Here is a 20,795-nt window from a genome sequence, read left to right as displayed (position 1 = left end):
AGATTAAGACATTTTTGCATGTAAACCTAGAAAATGACTCACTGGACATCCAGTCAGCAGCCTTCTCCATGAAAGTGTTGCCTACTGACCCAGACTGAGAGAACAAACCTTGCAGGTGTTTGGAGTTAATTAGCATTGGGTTTTTATTCTCTGTAACCAGAATCAAGAAATAAAGGCTTGAAAAATGTCATTCCATGTGTGACGGTTCTATGATTTTCATTTTATTTATTTGTTTACTTAATATAGAGTAAAATATATACACTTTACATGTCATATACTGTAGCACCTATAGCTGTGGCTGATTTCCAATGATCATCCCTAGGTGGTCTTTACAAAACAATAATTAAAACACAGAATTAACAAATCATTTAAAAGGATATAAACATTTCACGGTAAATTAATTTGATATCACATTCCACTTATAAAATGAGGAGAAAAATTCACAGTAATTTAAATGTTTTAGATGTAGCTTTGTTTGCAAAGACCAGAGGAAATGTGTCTGATCCAGGCCCACGTAGAGTTGACCGATGAGGAAATAATAATCATCTTTATTTGTCATTGTTCACACGTTCACACTGCAGGGAAATGCGACCCAAATCGGATCTTTTTGCCTGTATGTCACCCATATACGTCTTTTTCATGGCAGTGTGAACCGCCCAATTTCTAACTTTTCACCCCCCCCCCAAAAAAAAAAAAAAAATCAGATTAGTGTCACTTCCACATGTGGTGCTTATTCGGATACGTATCGGATTCTTTTCAAAGCGACCGCAGTCTGAACGGTCATGTCGTAGTTTATCCGTCTTTCACGTCTCTCTCCTGTCTCTCACTACTCATCCACACACATTAGCAGCAGCTAGCGCTCCATAAAGACCATTAATAGCTGCGCTGCTTTCTTCTTACCTTACTTGGTCTCGGTGTGATGCGGTATTAACATTATCAGCTGTCATTGCTCAACAGCTTTCTATAATAAAAAGGAGAGATGTCGGCTGGTATCCATGTTTTTTTTCTTTTCAAGGTTTCTTTTATTGACTTTATTGAACACTAGAAAAATCTACATTCACCATTACTTCTGTAAACAGTGCGCTGCTCTGTGACGCCTCCTTCTGTTATCTGTGCATGCGGGTCACTTTGCAGTCTTTAACCGTTCAGACAGAAGTCTGATGGCAGTCACATTTAATAGCAGTATGAACGGCCACCTCAAAAAAATCTGATTTCAGCAAAAAATCGGAATTGGGCATCAAGACCTGCAGTGTGAATGTGGCCATACATTCTAATGAAACATGAGCTCTGTATTTAACCATCACTTAGGGAGCAGTGGGCTGCACTATGTGGAGCCCAGGGAGAATTCTGGTGCTAAGGGTTTTGCTCAAGGACCCGGAGTGGCAGTCAAACCCAGAACCTCCAAGACAAAAGCACCATACTCTAACCACTAGACCACCACTCTCCCAATCAACATAACTAAGTTTACTGATGGTGTTTGTTGTGCAGAAAATAAGCACACAATCCACTGCCCTCTGCCCGCCCAGTGACAGACAGCAGGGCGCTGCTTGTTACAGTAGAGCAGCAGAAACACTGTGCAGCCATTTAAGTCAGAACGTCACTGTGTTTCTTCAGCAGCCGTCTGAGCATCTTAATTTTTCCCTACTGCATGGATTCTCATGTGCATGTTTAAATTTCCCTTTTGGTTAAATCTTTGTCCACAAAATTCACAGCTAAATGGTTTCTCTCCAGTGTGGATAATCATGTGTCTGTCTAAAGATGACTTGTACGTAAATCTCTGTCCACAGACATCACAGCCAAATGGTTTCTCTCCTGTGTGGATAATCATGTGTCTGTCCAAAGATGACTTGTGACTAAATTTTTGTCCACACACATCACAGTCAAAGGGTTTCTCACCTGTGTGGGTTGTAATATGTCTTTTTATACGTGCCTTGTCATTAAATCTTTGTCCACATACATGACATTTAAATGGTTTCTCTCCTGTGTGGATCCTCTTGTGTTTGATTATGCTTGACCTTTGGCTAAATGTTTTACCACAAACATCACAACCATATGGTTTGTCTCCAGTGTGGATCCTCATGTGACGGGTTAAAACAACCTTGTAACTAAATCTTTGTCCACAAACACTACAGCCAAAGGGTTTCTCTCCAGTGTGGATCCTTCTGTGTCTAGTTATACTTGCCTTTTCACTGAATGTTTTTCCACAAACATCACAACCATAGGGTTTGTCTCCAGTGTGGACCCTCATATGACGGTTTAAAGCCATTTTATCACTAAATCTACGTCCACAAACATCACAGCCAAATGGTTTCTCTCCAGTGTGGATTCTCATGTGTACCTGGAGATATTTCTTTTGAAAAAGGTTCCCACAGTCACCACAACGATAACGTTTCAGTTTTGTCTGGACTTTCCTCTGTGACTCAACATCTTTCTTTTCACTCTGCCGTTCCTTTTCACCTGTACAGGTTGATGAGGTCACGCTGAACTGATCTGTCATGTGACCCTGAGGGTGCTCGTTACTAAACTGTTGCCCACAATAAGAGAAGTTCAGAGTTCTGTTGACAGTTCTGCTCTTCCCATATTCCACACTGTCTTCAGTTTCAGACCCAGGGTCCGATAAGGGTTTCAGCTCAGGATTAGGATGGTCCACATCATCATCCTCGCTGTCTTCAGTCTCTGAAGAGCTAGAAGTCGCACTGTGAGGTTTTTTATCTGACTTCCTGCTGGATTCTGCTTCTCTGTGGTCCTCTTCATTAGGTTCTGCTTTCATCTGGTCAGCTGAGCTGATGGTTGGTAGATCTCTGTCTTCTCCTTCATCATCTTCGCTCTTCATGAGATCAGCAATGACTGGAAACATGGTGGCAGTAGTCTCCTCCTGCTCTCTCTCCAGACTGATCCAGAGTTCCTCTTGTTCCTCCTTTATGTGGAGCGGGTCTGGGTCCACATGGTCCTCCCCAGGGTTCTGTTCTTCAGCAGCCTCTTTAACCAGCACCATCTGCTGAGTGTCTGCTGGGGGAAACAAAAAAACATAATCAACTGTATGTTATCTTTAAGGCAAATCTGAACATATTTCTGGAAAATTCTCTGCATTTTCCTGACATTCAGCAGCCAATTCACCTCTAGTGTTAATTTATCCAGTTAGCTTAGCGGTTAGCCATTCATTGTAGCTTTGCTGCGCTCACCGTAGACTTTGAACATGGCTGAGAGTCACAAGTTTTGCCATTTTAATATGCAATTTTGCAATAAATAACATAAAAAACATGCTTGTACAAAATATTGTATTTTTTTTATTAATGGCTAAATCACTAATCATAACGCCCTGATGTTTACACAACGTGTAAACAAATATGTAAATAAATACCTGTTTTCATGCTGAATTTTTCCCCTCTTAAAGATAGACATGGTATTAAGCATTAACATATAAATTAATACATTTTAATTAAGTAGCAAATTTTGTTGTTCATTTTTTCACTCTCTCACACATCTAATTCTAACCTTTCACACCAACAACAATAATTTCTTTGCATATTTTTGCATGTTGTTTATATCCACGTTTATGCTAATTTTTTTTTAAAGCCTGGAAAAGGTTTTAGATTTCCAGGTCATTCCAGAATCTTACACTTTGCTTGCAGCTGGCCAGGAGCTTAATACCCTTGAAAGAGACTGTTTAGCACAGCTTCATGTGCTGACGCTGTAACTCCAGGTTACTCTGTTTGGCAACGTGATTCGGCCTTAGTTTCAAATACAGACACAACTAATTAATAAGCATTGAAGTACGGTTTATGGGTTGGGTTTCTGCAATGTTATTAGGGTGTAAAAACTCATCTTCAGAACCAATCTCTGCTCAAAATGGTGATCTGGTCCGTGTAATCTACTTTCAGCTGTTATCACCGGTTATTGCACCGTAAACTGCAGAAAATAAAGGCAGAGTTGCTCCCTCTGCCTTTATTCCCTCGACTCCTATGTCAGTCTAGAGGAGAAACGACCCAGCCAATATGGCCGCGACGCAGAATGCGCTACAGCAGAGGTCACGGATTAGAGGACCAACCTGATTTAAAACATTTATAAATTACTGCAGGTTGTCCGACAACAGTGTCTAATTTCACTTGCGCCGCTTCTTCTGTTAATATGGTAAAGCCCCACGGAGCATCTGGCACCAGGCGACACGTGATGCAAATTAGCCAATGAGTCAGTCAGGGTTGCTGCTGCTAGCATTTTTAGACACAGCCGGCAAACCTGTGGCAAGCCGGGCGGTGGGAAAGAAGGAGAAGACGAAGAGAAAAAGAGAGCAGAGAAATAGTGAACTAGTGAAAGAAAAGTGAAATGGTGTGCTCATAAATTGGGAAAGTAGACACAGAAAATAGGTCTTTCTTTAATCTTTTTTCCTCCAGTGTCCTGTCTAGCAATGTGGCAATAGGAATTGATGTCTTAATGCCAGATGGAGCTCGACAGATTTTGCTTTTACAAGTGGAGCAAACAGCTTTCGCCATAATGCTCCGTTTGATTTATGCATGTTAATAGTTTTATTATGATTCCTGCAGGGAGAATTTCAAATTATATGGACACTACAATGGGAAAGTAAAGGAAGAACAAGAAGAGAAAAAAAAGAAAGAGAAGAAGTGATAGAAAGAAGAGATAAAAGGGAGAGAATGATAAAACCTTCTCTGTCTGCTCCATCAGCTGGAAAGAGACACAAAAAGAACAGCACAACCAACAGACATAAAGCAACAGATACAATCGAATAACACCTAGATACCATTGCTAAATCATATGTATTATTATGTAAGCTGACATGTGTAATGTGATACCTGAAAAAGAAAGTAAAAAATAAATAAATAAATTATAGGCTTTCTGTATATAAGTGAACACTTAATACCTGGGACCCAGCACCTGTGGGAGTTTGTGAAAGTGCACTAGTTTAGGTGAAGATTATCCAGAAATAGCTTGATAGTGATTGTGGAGAACCAAAGGCCCGCCTTCCCCGAGCCCAGAGGCAGGAGTCAGGGGACCCGTAACCCCGGACTCCCAAAGGGGCCCCTAAAGCAGGTCGCCCAGGAGGGGCCGACACAGGAAATCTGTTCATTCACACCATCCCACCCCAGTGCCCCACTCACCACAAGACATTGACTGCAAAGGAAATTTAAGAATTTAACATAAATGTGTACCTATAAACCCTTATAAACACCTAAACAGTGTTTTTTAACAACGCTACACAACCCTGTTATTCACAGTCCTTTCCTTACTTTGTGCCTTTAATATCCCTGATCTCCGTCTGGTTCATACAGAAGCTGAGAGCAGACGTGTCCCTCCCATACTTTTGTCTGGATTTGTTTTCGGATGAACCCAGAACCACAACACAGAACCACAAATTAACAGTCTTTATTGAATGGATGGTGATGATGTAACCGGAGAGGAAGAACTGAACAGGAGCAGAGGTGTAGATGATGGCAGGAGCTGACGGCCCAGAGAGCGGGTTAATGAAACCAGAGACAGGCAGCAGAATAAACCGTAGGTCTGCAGAGGTGCCAGGATTCCAGTAATGCAGGAGAGAAATACAGACAGGCATGGAGTGGCTGTTAAATGATGACGGACCGGCACTGGAGTGAAACAGAGGGAGGCTTAAATAGGGAGGCTGGCAGGTGAAATGACTCTGACTGATGATTGACTAATTAACTACCAACAGGTGTGACTGACTGCAAGGGGAGGGAAGTGAAGGCTGAGTGAGAAGGGGAGGAGGAAACTAAAACTAACAATAAATAAAGTCAAATCATAACTAGAACCCAAACGAGGAAGAAAAAAATGAAAACTAATGGTAAACAAAAGCCGAATCAAGACTAAACCATGACAACTTTTTGACGATTGTTTTCTCGGGATAACCAGTTGATTTTCTCGTTATCTAAAGATAACTCTTTGATTTAATTCAAGAAAACAAGCTTCATTTTCTTTAAATCACAAGATGATTGGTGTGTGAGTTAAAGCTGATTCCATCCTGCAAACGCCACCAGAGTGGCAGAGGACTTATAAATGTAAGTCATGGCATGTAGCCTCTCTCTACAAGACAGACCAATTACAATTTCTCCCTGTTAGACCTCGAGAGCAGTGGCGTCTGGCAGGATGAGCTAAGTGACCAACACTCAACACCTGATAGCAGCAACTAACTTTTCTGTGATTAATACAACCTGACTTTGATCCATTTTAAATAAACTGATAAATTAGTATAAACCAACACACTAGGAACACCATCTTATATAAGCTAAATGTAATTACATTTTTATAGATTGAATTACAAATAAAAGCTCATTAATAATGTTCATTTATTGAACAGAAGGGATTGACATCAGTCCTTCAATGATCCACCAAGGAGAACTAACACTAGATGGTTTCTCTATCCAGCAAAATAAACGTAACGTCTGTATTTCCAGCGTTCTGATTGGACGATCCCAGCTTGTTGCCGTAGGATTTGTTCCCCACTATGTCTGCTGAGAGCGTACTGAGCATGCTCACTGAGATTTCAGATGTTCATTATTTAAACAAATGTTGGTCAGCCCCAATATCAAGACGCCTCAGGAGGATTTATCTGCTGAGCTGTTAGTTTCTGACAGACTTAGATAAATAGACACAGATGTTTATAACAGAATTTTACTGTTAAGGGAATCTGTATTTTTTACAATATTACTCTATAAAGAACGATCCTGCGCTGATTATTGTGAACATAGAGCTCCACAGCGCCACCTGGTGGATCCACATGCAGAGACGCCACAGCTTCAGGGAAGTAAAATCTGATGCGTTCAATGCCGGTGTGCGAAATTCAGTTCCCTGTGTGTCGGGAGCGCGCACTGCAGCCAGAGAGGTGGTCTGACCGTTTTCACGGTAAAACAACTCCTATAATCATGTGGAGGTTGTAACATTCAGTTTAATCGGCAGCTGTTGTTTACATAATTGTAAAATAAAAATAAATAGGGCTTGGGATCCGCGTTGCATTGTGGGACGTGGCGGCCATATTGATGGCAACGCATAACGTTGTTGAACGAAGAGACGTAGAAGTAGAGTTGAGAAAGAATAGATAGAAAAAATATGTTAAAATCCCGAAAAGGATCTGAAATTTACCGGGACACATTAAATAGAGAAATCAGGGACCGGTATGTTGACAAAATCAGCATTATTATGGAGCGCTGACGACCACATGTTGCCACTGTTTTGCATATCAGACGTCTTCGGCTACCTTGTTTGTGGTGTGAGCGCCTATACTTCATAAAAGTTCCAAAGCTACAAATCCTTGGAGTCTCATGTTTACGAATGGATGGGTTCAGGAGCTGCAGATCATAAAGCCAGCAAACAGTGGGAACACAGTAATTCACACAAAGGTAAGCTGTGATCAGACGGGCTCTGGCACCTGCTAACCGTTAGTGCTAACAACCACTCACGCATGTAATGTACTTTTAACTAGCTGCTATGTGTTTCAAAGGTTTAGTTAGTAACATTAACTGACAACCCTCCCTAAACCTTCCGGGTTTCTCACGTATTTGAGCCTTTTCCCGCTGCCGATTTAGTATTTATGTGCATGTATGTGGTCGCGGCTGAAGAAAAGAAACTGTAGGCTATAAAATAAAACCGTGCATCTTTAACTTACCAGAATGAAAATGCAGGGAACACACTCTCATTGACATCGGGATACTGTGGAAAGTTATGATCGGTCGTCTTAAAGCCGCGATCCAAGCGAGCCGACAACTCCATTGCGCTTGCTGTCTCTCCCGTGGTTGCGCCTCCAGGCAGGAAAGCGGTGGAAAGTTAACCCATTTTCTATGTTTTTCCCATGGCGATCATGTGTTGCGCTGTTACAGCCCACAACACAGCAACGGTTTACCATGGTTGAAATCAAGTTACGGTGAAATTAATCAAATTAAAACACGGCTGAGAGAGAGAGTACAGTACGCGGTAGTCATAGGCAGTAGTCTGAGTAGCGGCGGCGGAGGCATTCAATATGGCGGCCACGGAAAGTAATACGTCATGACGCCCAAGACCTATTGGAGCCTCTCTGGCTGCAATGCGCGTTCCCCACACAGCGGGTTCTCCACCAGATGACATTTTCAGCTTGAGTCTGTTGTGGTAAGGCTTTAAGCAGACTGAGAAACCCAACATGAGCATTAAAAATAAAAATAAACGCTATCCGTTATCTCGTGATAATCATGTCATCACCTGAGAAAACAGTGGGGAAAAAAACATTCAAATATTCCGCTCTCGGCTTCCGTAGCTTCAGGTTCTGGCAGACGTTTTATTTCTTTTGCATCTTATTATTATATTTTTACCCCCAATAAATGCTGTTGTGAAGTGACGCTCCCATAAAAACTACATGATAGTATTTCCAGTTTATGAGGAGGGCCCAGTTACACAAACACCCTGGATGTTTATTTCCTAACTCTATTGATAATGTAACACTGCAGCAATATATAACTAAATAAAAATCTTTATATGACAGGGACAATGCAAACAAACAGTGACAAAACAAAGCCTTTCACTGAAGTGCTGCTAAATGTTTAATGCACATGTGAATCAGTTTAAGGAAAGATTGCTAAAACTATTAAAACTGATTAATTTATAATGAATTCAGAGATGCAGCAAAGTAAAAGCTTGCAGATGTGTTCATCATTCAACAGATTACTCCACAGGAAAAGCACAAACTTCTTTCCTTACCAGAACAAATACTTGGAGCATTCAGTGCATTCTGCTAAATCTATTTATTTTTGTCTAACCTCCAACTTACTGTCTGTAAATTATTTAAAAAATAACCTTTTCATTTCCAGTTTAAATGCAGTGATGGTTTTCATTCAGCTGCACCGCTTTGAGTTACAACCCGACAGAATACACAGAAAAACTAATTCTGCTCTTTCAGTGAAACCGATGTGCTGCAGTGAAGGCCAGCAGGCTGCGTCCCTCCTGCCATCCTTTATAACAATAAGCTGATAATAATAATAATAATAAAAATAATAATACCGCATCTGTGTCATTGCGTGGCACAGAAATGTGTTTAAAGTGAGGCTGGCGTGGAGTGTGGAAGCATCAAACCTGATGTGTGCAGCAGATGTTGGGGGCTGAAAGCAGCATCCAGGATGTGGTGTCTCTGCTCCTCTGCTGCATCCAGTCGCTGCTTGACCTGCTGTCTCCACATCTCTGCTAGCTTTTCTCTCTCCAAACTTTCCTTTAACACTTCCTGAGCAGTTCCAGCTGAGCTTCAAGCCGTTTCTCTTCTTTCCACAGTTCACCAACTGCTGCTCTTTCTATCTTCCAGCTTTATTAACTCTCCCGCTGCTGCTCCGTGGACAAAAAACCAACAAAACTCGGTGGTCAGAACTGCTCGGAATCCTGCGCTGGGCGATGACGTCACAACCCATGATTGGCTAACGTTGCACGATGCGGTAAAACACGTAGACGCCGCATGGACTGACGCTAGCCGGCCGCCATCTTGGATGGGTCTCTCACACTGTCCAACTAAAATAAGTCAGAACTCCCTGAATTTCTACCCGATTTTTACAGTTTGGTTTGTTACAAACGCCAGAAATGTGGTTATGATACAGGACGCTGTTACACGTGAAAAAAAAACATGTTTTTATGCTGAAATAAGTTGCTTAAACAACATATTTCATAAATGTTTGGTCTTTAACAGACAGACATCTGGCATATTGATGTATAAATACATGATTTCATACCACAATACTTTGTTTTATGCTATTTAACAAAGACAGACATGCAGTATGGCATATTATTAAATACGTGCTTTTATGCTGACATACTTTGTTTTATAATCTTAAACAAAGATATATGTGGTATTACAAATCAATAAATGTATAAATTAATACATTGTATACGTTAGTACAGAAACAAGTTGGATAGTTTATTTAAATGTACTTCACTCTCTCACATGTACTAGCCTGATCCTTCTCTATACGCCAACAATAATTAAAAAAAAATTGGGTGCTGTGCATGCACACATTTATAGTTTTTTTTGTAAATGCCTGAAAAAGGTGTTCTTTAAAATTTCCAGGTCATTCCAGTGTCTTACACTATCCTGCTTGCAGTTAGGTTGGAGCTTAAGACCCTTGAAAAACAACTATTTTGCACAGCTTATTGCATGTGATGTACTCTGTAACTCCAGGGTTCTTAATTTGGCAACTTGATTTAGCTTTAATCTGTGAAATACGGTGGTAGCAGATCAATAAATATAAAATTACGGCCCATGTGTTTCTGCAATGTTCTCACCAAGTAAAAACTCATCTTCAGAACTAATCTCAGCCCAAAATGGTGATCTGCACCCTGTGATCTACTTTCAGTGGTTATTATGGAGACACATTTCTGCCAAAACGTTGCACACAAAAAAAAGTTTTGCACACAAACAAAACTTGTTTGCACACAAAAAGATTTGTTTCACACAAAAAAAATGTTTTGCAAACTGTTCGCCAACCTTGCACTCAAAATATCATTTATAAGTTTTCCTCGAGCACAAAACGGTCTCTGCTCGTACAAAACAGCCTCTGCTCGAGTACGAAACAATCCCACCACCGCTGCGGTAAATTTGTGCCAAAAGTCACGTGATGCATTGAGTTGTTGTTGTTGTTGTTCAGACTTCCCGACAGCACGGGGCGCACCCGAAAGAAACTGAAACGCGCCGGTTTGGCTGAAGAAGAAAAACGTGACATCACAGCTAACAGCATTAGCACTCCACAGGTAACTTTCAAAGCTTTCCCGGTGAAAAAGTAGTAGCTCACTATGGTGATAGATCATGTAAGATTTCAGTTAAAGGCCCTGCTGTGTTACAGTAAGGGACCATGTTACTTTTTAGAGCAAATAACATGAAAGCTTGCCTTAGGTTGAACGCCATGCTAAAACAACTTTTGCTTTGTAATGCAGCCACTGTGGTTGGCTTCTGCTTTTACTGTGCTGTGTCAAATAAATAGTACCTGAGTGGATACCCAGATAAATGCATTGTTAACAGATTATCATGTGGTTTTTGTGTTGTTTTCAAATGACTGTCTATTGTTCTTATTGGTGTAAATCTAAATTGGTGTTTGGATTTGGTAATTTATCCTAAAACTGTCAAACCAATGCATGTATGCTTATGTGCAAAACGAATTCTTAATGAATTTAAAATAATTGCAACGAGTGGATATTGATTATATGAAAATTGGTAAGGAAATTAATTAAAAATTGCGTTTTCTAACATAAATATGAATGTTACAAGTAAAGCATATAGCAGCAGATCTAGATCATATCTCACTACCTTTCTAACTCCTTAATTTCTTCAAAGTAAAAATGAGGTCATCTGTGCCCAATTGCAAATATGTGTTGTGCACTTAATAAAATTGGTTTGGCCATGGCAAAAACCACAGCTGGAATTAGCCACATGAGCAGATATTTTCTTGAAAAGTTTGTTTTCATCGAAGTGGTGATTTATTTTTTTCTTTAACAGTATTATCCTTTACATAACAATAACACATATCTGTTTTCCAGCACCCACTGATGAGGTGAAGGCCATCAAAGTTCTGGGCTGGATGGAAGGCTCCTACATAAACTCTGGTAGTCTACCAGGTCGACTTCCATCACGAGACTACCAAGACTTGAACAATTCAGGATTTGATGGAATCTTTAAACACATGAGGAGTTGGGCTTGTTAAAAAATAACTTAATATGTAACCGTTTTAGTTCCCAGTATTAACTACTTTGATCAGTAACTGTTGCAGCATGTCCTTCATAGCTCTTAGTGGAGCCGTTTAGGCTAAAAAAAAAAAAGGTTAGGAAAAAAAAAGGCCAGGTTTGAGATTGTTCTAAATTTCCTGACAGTCTTACATGCAGAAATTGTTTTTCATAGTCCTGTTTTTGGCTTCATCCATTTCATCAGCCAGTTTTTTTAATACAGCCCGTTTTATTGTTAATATATGGATTGTTTACTGGGAAAAACCTGGAGAATTAATGGAGTTCTTTCAGTCTTAATTTCAACAATAAAAGCAATCCTTGTGAAAAAGGTGTATTCACTTTGATTAATATTGGTAAGAATTGGAAATGAAGAGTTTATCAAAGGGTATGTTTATTATGCAATGTGGAAAATAAAGGACTGTTTAATTGTCTCACAATGTTTGCATCCTCAGTTTTAGTAAAAAAAGGGGTCATGTGCCCCTTTTTTTCAATAACCTCAGCATTTTCAAAAGGTTTATACAGTACCTTACACATTTACTATCACAATCCTAGCAATTCTACATTTTTATTCAGTGAATACACTAACTTAGTTACATTTTCCTGGCTAGATTTTATTACTTGAAAACCTTTTGCAACAATGGTAACCAAAATAAGATTAAACTCGTAAAGTGTTGGTCATACTGGACAGTAGCAACATATATATATATATATATATATATATATATATATCTGAACCGTGTGATTCAGAATGTCCCAGTGCATCCATTGCTGCCCTCAGTGCTACCAAGTTGTTCGGGGCTCAACACATTGCCAGTTTCAGGAATAGTGACCCCACAGTGTGGGTCATCCAGCAGTCCACTGTTGTCCCAGTCAATATGAGGCAGGCAGAGTCCCTGCAAGAAAGATGGAGATATATAGAGAATAAAAAAGAGGCCATGATTCTGTTGCTACAACTTACTGAATATAATTTAATTCATGGAGCTAAGGATTGAAAAAAAGACTCCAAAATCCATTAATTATTTTAATAATAAACACATTTCAAAGAAAACAGTTTCAATGCCACCTCTCTGATGTATTCGATGTTTTGTTGTATTGGAATGATCAGATAAATTCATTTCTGGTTTGAAATATATGCATTGTGAGAAACTGTATAATAGCACGCACAAAAAAAATCCATCTTACCTCTGTGATTTCTGGTTCTACCACAGCATGCTGGATGCTTCCCATCTCCCATAACTGACTGAGTGTTAGATTCCTCTCAGTTCTGAGTGAATGGTCATCTCAGCCACTGCTGATGGTGTGAAAACTTAGTTGTAGTCTTGGGATAAATAAATAGTGACAACAGAAGTTATCCAACATGTTTGACAGCTCAAGCAAACTGTTGTCCTCTCCTGAGTGCAGCACATTGTTGTATATGTTTGTTCCTGCGCACCACACGTCTCTCCAAACACGTTGAATTCTGAAAGGAGAGTTAAATCATGGTTTAAATACGTTATTTTTCAAAAGTCCGTTACACAGCATTTTTAGATCAGAGATAAAACTAAACAGGGCCTTTAACTGAAATCTTACATGATCTATCAGTGAGCTGTTACTTTTTCACCGGGAAAGCTTTGAAAGTTACCTGTGGAGTGCTAATGCTGTTAGCTGTGATGTCACGTTTTTCTTCTTTAGCCAAACCGGCGCGTTTCAGTTTCTTTCGGGTGCGCCCCCTGCTGTCGGGAAGTCTGAACAACAACAACAACTCAATGCATCACGTGACTTTTGGCACAAATTTACCGCAGCGGTAGTGGGATTGTTTCGTACTCGAGCAGAGGCTGTTTTGTGCGAGCAGAGACCGTTTTGTACTCGAGGAAAACTTATAAATGATATTTTGAGTGCAAGGTTGGCGAACAGTTTGCAAAACAATTTTTTTTGTGTGAAACATATCTTTTTGTGTGCAAAACAAGTTTTATTTGTGTGCAACATTTTTTTTGTGTGCAACGTTTTGGCAGAAATTTGTCTCCATAGGTTATCCCCATAGACATCATATACGTAGACGCGTCATAGGGCGCAGGTTCGCACGTCAACGTCACCGCCATATTGTATGTGGCAGAAAAAAGTCGAGTTCTGTTATTGTGAACGTGAATCAGAAAAGATGCCTCACTCCTGTGCTGCAATAAATACACACACACACGCATATATATATATATATATATATATATATATATATATATATATATATATATATATATATATATATATATATACATACATATATATACATACATATATATATATACATATATATATACATACATATATACATATATATGTATATATATGTATATATGTATGTATATATATATATGTATATATATATGTATGTATATACATATATATATATATGTGTATATATATATATATATATATATATATATATATATATATATATATATATATATATATATATATATATGTGTGTGTGTGTGTGTATGTGTGTGTGTTTATGTGTTATGAATATAAGGATAAATTTGTTAAATCTAAACATTGTGGTCTTCATTATTTCATAAACCCGTGTCACATGTGAACCTTTAGGAACAGACTTTTTGGGTGAGTATTAAAGAGGTAAAATTAATAATATGAGGAAAAAAAAGTCCTAAAGTAAAAATAAACTAACAAACACAAAAGTGATAATGTTATGATAAAAACATCATATTATGAGAATTAAGGGGGAACATTTCCAGAATAATCACAGTTTGCAGAATTATTTCACTCCTGGAGTAATAGGGCCAGGTTAGATTATTTTAATTATTTTTATTCTTTAGGAGAATAAATTCAGGAGAATGAAGCTAAAGGGATACGAAAATAAACTTGTAATATTACAAAAAAGAAATACTACGAATACAAAGTATATTCAGAGATTAAAGTCCCTCTGATACTGTTTAAGTGACTGAGTAACTGCCGATTTGCCACATTTAAGATGGCGGACGCTCTGACGCATCGCAGCATAGGCAGAACCCGCCCAATGACGCGTCTACTCTTATATTATGTCTATGGTTATCCCCGGTTATTGTGACCGTAAACTGCAGAAAATACGGTAAAGTTGCTTCCTCTGCCTTTACTCCCTTTGGCTCCTATGCCAGCCTGGAGCAGCCAGAGACCCATCCAATATGGCGGCGACGCAGGATGCGCTCCAACACGAAATGGGGCGTCTACGTCTAAAATACTCTGGGCGGCTCCTGCCGCTGGTCCCAGTGCGCAGACTCGTGTTTCTCCGGAAGAATGGCGGCAGCGGGCTCGTCGTCGTTCGTGTTTTGTTGGTTTTTTGTCCACGGAGCAGCAGCGGGAGAGTTAATAAAGCTGGAAGATAGAAAGAGCAGCAGTTGGTGAACTGTGGAAAGAAGAGAAACGGCTTGAAGCTCAGCTGGAACTGCTCAGGAAGTGTTAAAGGAAAGTTTGGAGAGAGAAAAGCTAGCAGAGATGTGGAGACAGCAGGTCAAGCAGCGACTGGATGCAGCAGAGGAGCAGAGACACCACATCCTGGATGCTGCTTTCAGCCCCCAACATCTGCTGCACACATCAGGTTTGATGCTTCCACACTCCATCATCTCAGCCAGATGCTGCATCAGCTTTTTTTTTTTTTTTTTTTGAGTCAAAACATAATTTAATGGAACATTTAGTTATTAAATGGGACATTTAATGCTACGTTTATTGACGTCGTGATAAATTCACATCCATTTATGCGATATGTCACTTTATTCCCCGGAAGCTGCTCAGCTGCGGCTCTCCTGTGCTCCGTAGTCGGAGTTTATCCAACATGGCCGCCGCGCTGTAGTGAAAGTTGCCCTGAATGTGAGCCGCCAGAGTCTGCCAGCAGGGGGCGGTAGTGCGCATGTCTGCAGACACAGGAAGAAGCCAGAGGAACAGCTACTGAGGCATCAGTGATGGGCAGCACGGTTGTTTTGAGAGAACTGAATCAGTAAAATGATTAATTCACCGACCTGTTGACTTACTATAACGTCATTTTCGCTCCTTCTGTTATATTAGGCAATTATCATAACTTAGTGTGTTGTTCATGGAGCTTAAACTGCATTATTTGTTCCTTTACATTTCAAAGCATGGCTTTAGTGACACTAAGTGGGCGATTTATTCGTTAACTGCCCTTTTTGTTTCTTTATAGTTAAAACAAGTAATAACGATGTAACAGACTTTTCAGCTTCTCTCCTTAACTTATTTTGAGGTTCTAGCAACTGGAAGTTGGATATGGTTTTAACTCATTTTCAGGAATTTATTTCTCCAAAATCTTAAGAGGTGACAACAATCCCTCTTCATATTATGTTTAAGGGTCAGTTATACTATAAATAGAATAATTGTTTCATAATTTTAACTGTAGCTCTTTGGGGAAAAAAGTCAAAATTACTTATACTTATAATGCCTGTTTTTCTGTCTATAACTTATAATAAAAACGCATTTCCAGAGTTACGAGCGAGATAAAATCCCCACAGAGAATAGAATACGATAGGCAATAGTGGTCCATTAGGTGCCCATTCTTTATGTCTATGGTCGCAAAGCCCAGCTTTTGTTTTGCTAGTCCACTTCCGCTTATCGGCAAGTGAAATTAGATATTAGCTAAACATTTTGATCCAGGCTAAATATTTAGTTAGCAGCAAGCTAGCTAGCTAACAATTTAGCTCAAAACTAAATATTTAGGTCTGAGCTAAATATTTAGTACTTAAATTAAATATTTAGTTTGCAAATTAAATAGGACATTAAATGTAATTTGGAGCTAAACATTGAGTTTGGAACTGTGACATTTATAAAGGTATGAATGCTGTGGTGAAAATAAGAGTTGGAAAATGAACCCAGGTTTTTTTTTCTTTTATGCCCAAAAAATGCTGTCATTTTTTGACTGCACCCCATATAACTAAGTGCAGTAAAATGTGAATTTATAACTTAATCATTGTTTCCAACTAAAGCAACACTGATCAGTGCAGCGAGCAAAACGTTGATCTTTCAGGTAAAACTTCCCGTTTCTCTGGACTTTGGCAGCAAAGGTCTCCACAGTTACTGTTGGTTCCTGCGAGTTAAAGATGTTTTATTAGCTCATGATTCCCATGTTGTCCCCTAATTCTACGCTGCATCGTCTTTGTATTATTGACAACAAACCTAATGTGTTTCAGAGCTGCCTGCAGATGTTCAGCAGATGCTGCTGGTTAAAGAAGAGGCTCCTGAAGAACAGAGTCCTGGTGAGGACCAGAGGGACCTGGAGCTTCTCCACATAAAGGAGGAGCAGGAGGAACTCTGGAGCAGTCAGCAGGGAGATCAGCCCAGTGTGAAGGAGGAGACTGATCCCACTGGCTCTCCAGTCATTGCTGTTCTCATCAAGAGGGAAGATGGTGAAGAGAAACCTCTGTTCTCTGAACTTCACCAAACAGACAACAGAGACGTTGCAACCAGCAGCTCAGCTGAGCAGATGAAAGCAGAACCTGATGAAGAAGACTATGGAGGAGTAGAATCCAGCAGAGAGCCAGATCTAAACACTCCTGGAGATGCCACCAACTCTTCAGAGACGGAGGTCAGTGAAGATGAGGAGATGGACTGTCCTGACTCTGGGTCTGAAACTGAAGACAATGAGAAGAAGGAGAGCAGGACTCTGGAATCAGGTGGACAGGCGATTAAATCTCTGAGCTGTTCTGAATGTGGTCAACAACTTAACCTTCGCTCCTTTCAGAGTCGCACGGCGGCTCATTCAGCGGTAAGATGCCCGAGCTGTTCGTTCAGTAAGGACGGGCTCAGAGACGATGTAAATATGGACCCGCAGAGGGAAGTCCAGACAGATCTGAACTGCTTCAATTGTGCTGACTGTGGTAAAAGTTTTAACCGGAAAAATCACCTAAAGGTTCACATGAGGATCCACACAGTAGAGAAAACCTTTGTTTGTGACGTGTGCAGACAAACGTTCAGCCAAGAAACCCATTTAAACAGACACGTGAAGATCCACACGGGGGAGAAACCATTTGGCTGTGCAGTCTGTGGACAAACATTCAGCAGGAAATCTTATTTAAACCGACACAGGAAAACTCACACAGGGGAGAAACCGTTTGGCTGCGACGTCTGTGGACAAACATTCAGCAGGAAATCTCATTTAGACCGACACATGAAAATTCACACAGGGGAGAAACCATTTTGCTGTGACATTTGTGGACAAAGATTTTATGAAAAGGCCTATTTAGACCGACATATCAAAATCCATGCAGGAGAAAAGCCCTTTTCTTGTGATATCTGTGGACAAAGATTTAGTCGGAAAGCACATTTAGAACGACACATGGGTAGCCATGCAGAGGAGAAACCCTTTGGCTGTGACAATTGTGGACAAAGATTTTACGAAAAGGCCTATTTAGACCGACATGTCAAAATCCACTCAGGAGAAAAGCCGTTTGCTTGTGATGTCTGTGGACAAAGATTTAGTCGGAAAGCACATTTAGAACGTCACATGGGTAGCCACGCAGGGAAGAAACCCTTTGGTTGTGTGGTTTGTGGACAAAGATTTTATGAAAAGGCCTATTTAGATCGACATGTCAAAATTCACTCAGGAGAAAAGCCGTTTACTTGTGATGTCTGTGGACAAAGATTTAGTCGGAAGGCCCATTTAGAGCGACACATGGGTAGCCACGCAGAGGAGAAACCCTTTGGCTGTGACGTTTGTAGACAAAGATTTCATGAAAAGGTTTGTTTAGATCAACACATCAAAATCCACTCAGAAGAAAAACCGTTTGCTTGTAATGTTTGTGGACAAAGATTTAGTCGGAAGTCGCATTTAGGACGACACATGGGAAGCCACACAAAGGAGAAACCTTTTGGCTGTGATGTTTGTGGAAAAAGATTTTATGAAAAGGCCTATTTAGACCAACACATCAAAATCCACTCAGGAGAAAAGCCATTTGCTTGTAATGTTTGTGGACATAGATTTAGTCGGAAGTCTCATTTAGAACGACACATGGGTAGCCATGCAGAGGAGAAGCGCTTTGGCTGTGATGTTTGTGGACTAAGATTTTATGAAAAGGCCTATTTAGACCGACATGTCAAAATCCACTCAGGAGAAAAACTGTTTGCTTGTGATGTCTGTGGACAAAGATTTAGTCGGAAAGCACATTTAGAACGACACATGGGTAGCCACGCAGAGAACAAACCTTTTGGTTGTGTTGTTTGTGGACAAAGATTTCATGAAAAGGCCTATTTAGACCGACACGTCAAAATCCACTCAGGAGAAAAGCCGTTTGCTTGTGATGTCTGTGATCAAAGATTTTGTCGAAAGGTACATTTAGAACAACACATGATTATCCACACAGGAGAGAAATATTTAACCAAAAGTCTTTTTTAATGATGCATGCGAGAATCCACACAGGAGACAAACCTTATGACTGTAGTTAATGAAAGCAGAAAATAGCTAAAGGAGAAGATCTGAGCAGCAATGGTTGCCTGAGAGGGTCTTAACAGTTTGCCATAATTTCCTTAGGTTATTGAAATTTTATTATTTGAAGTATTCCTTTTGATTAATGCCCCCATTGTAAACATGCTAAATCTATCTAGTAAATGGATATGTACCACAGACTTTAAAGTAGCTGTTATTAAACCTTTACTATAAATTAACCTGCTTTTTTTGGTCTGAGTGTTTAATTGTTTGCCTGCTACTGCAAGCCATAAAACAAATTGCCTATAGGGACAATAAAGATCCCTTGAACCTTACGCCCTCTCTTTAGTAAACTGATTTAATAAATTACAGACCTATATCTAACCTTCCTTTCTCATCTAAAATCACCAGAATTTTCACACCCGAATTTCCCCATTGCGGGACAATAAAGGAATTCTCAACTTAACTTCTTATCTAGAATTCTTGAGAAAGTAGTAGCTAATCAACTATGTGAACATTTACAAAGTAATGACCTACTTGAGGAGTTTCAGTCAGGCTTTAGAGCTCATCATAGCACTGAAGCAGCTCTGGTGAAGGTCACTAATGATATTCTCATGGCCTCAGATAATGGACTTGTGTCTGTACTTGTCCTGTTAGATCTCAGTGCTGCATTTGATACAGTTGATCACAATATTCTCCTACAAAGACTTGAGCATACTGTAGGGATTAAGGGGAAAGCATTAGGCTGGTTTAAATCTTATCTGTCAGACAGATTCCAGTTTGTTCATGTTAATAATAAATCTTCCTCAAACTCTAGGGTCACCTGTGGAGTACCACAGGGTTCAGTCCTTGGACCAATTCTCTTTACTATATATATGCTTCCGATAGGCAGAATTATCAGACAGCATGGGATTAATTTCCACTGTTATGCTGATGACACTCAGCTATATTTATCCATAAATCCTGATGAATCCAATCAGTTACTTCGACTGCAGTCATGTCTTGATGACATCAAAAGCTGGATGACTTTATATTTCCTGCATTTAAATTCTAACAAGACAGAAGTTGTAATCTTTGGACCAGAGTCCTAAAAAACAAACTTCTTAATCAATCACTTAATCTGGATGGCATTAACTTGGCCTCTGGTAATAAAGTAAAAAATCTTGGTGTTGTTTTTGACCAGGACATGTCATTTAAATCCCTTCATTGGCTAAAGTAATTCTTTACTATCAGGATGCTGGTGAAGATTCTCAGTCATCCAGGTCATGGTCATTCCAAAAAAAGTAAAAAACAAAGCAACTGGACTTGTTTTCCGTTGTTGAAGACGTTTCTCTTCCTCTCCAGGAAGCTTTCTTAATTCAAAAAGTCTGGAGTAATGTGGAGTACCAAGCTTTATACTACTGCCCAACAAAGGCCTTGCAATGTCTTAGATAACATACAAATACAACTGAAACAGGTCCACCCCTTAGTAATGTGCGGTCGTTAAAGACATTAGGCCAGCAGATTGAACCGAAACAGAGGAGTGGACCAGTTTCCGTTGTATTTGTATGTTATCTAAGCCACTGCAAGGCCTTTGTTCGGACCAAAACTGGGAGTTGGTTCCACAGGAGAGGAGCCTGATAGCTAAAGGATCTGCCTCCCATTCTACTTTTAGAGACTCTAGGAACCACCAGCAGACCTGCAGTCTGAGAGCGAAGTGCTCTGTTAGGAACATACGGGG

General features: G+C 39.8%; 2 protein-coding genes across 4 annotated transcripts; one reads left to right on the top strand and one right to left on the bottom strand.

Annotated features, from left to right (window-relative positions):
* Positions 1-1,026: 1,026 nt before the first annotated feature.
* Positions 1,027-9,329, bottom strand: LOC105924523 (zinc finger protein OZF). 2 transcript variants are annotated; one of them, XM_036131581.1, is made up of 2 exons: positions 9,064-9,329; positions 1,027-3,009 (listed from the first exon to the last, which is right to left on the bottom strand). In XM_036131581.1, the coding sequence occupies exons 1-2, from the start codon at positions 9,164-9,166 to the stop codon at positions 1,631-1,633; spliced, it is 1,482 nt and encodes a 493-aa protein (XP_035987474.1). In that variant the 5' UTR covers positions 9,167-9,329; the 3' UTR covers positions 1,027-1,630. The 2 variants fall into 2 exon arrangements, with proteins under 2 accessions (XP_035987474.1, XP_012715799.3); XM_012860345.3 differs by having other exon boundaries at positions 1,027-3,006.
* A 5,436-nt stretch (positions 9,330-14,765) lies between these two features.
* LOC105922500 (oocyte zinc finger protein XlCOF6-like) lies at positions 14,766-19,314 on the top strand. Of its 2 annotated transcripts, none has more exons than XM_036131574.1 (2): positions 14,766-15,247; positions 16,857-19,314. In XM_036131574.1, the coding sequence occupies exons 1-2, from the start codon at positions 15,145-15,147 to the stop codon at positions 19,043-19,045; spliced, it is 2,292 nt and encodes a 763-aa protein (XP_035987467.1). In that variant the 5' UTR covers positions 14,766-15,144; the 3' UTR covers positions 19,046-19,314. The 2 variants fall into 2 exon arrangements, with proteins under 2 accessions (XP_035987467.1, XP_035987466.1); XM_036131573.1 differs by having other exon boundaries at positions 14,769-15,247; positions 16,845-19,314.
* Positions 19,315-20,795: the final 1,481 nt, after the last annotated feature.

Source organism: Fundulus heteroclitus, unplaced genomic scaffold, assembly GCF_011125445.2.
Source record: "Fundulus heteroclitus isolate FHET01 unplaced genomic scaffold, MU-UCD_Fhet_4.1 scaffold_44, whole genome shotgun sequence".
NCBI lineage: Eukaryota > Metazoa > Chordata > Actinopteri > Cyprinodontiformes > Fundulidae > Fundulus > Fundulus heteroclitus.
Note: the sequence above shows the minus strand (reverse complement) of the source record. Positions and strands in the feature narration are given on the sequence as shown.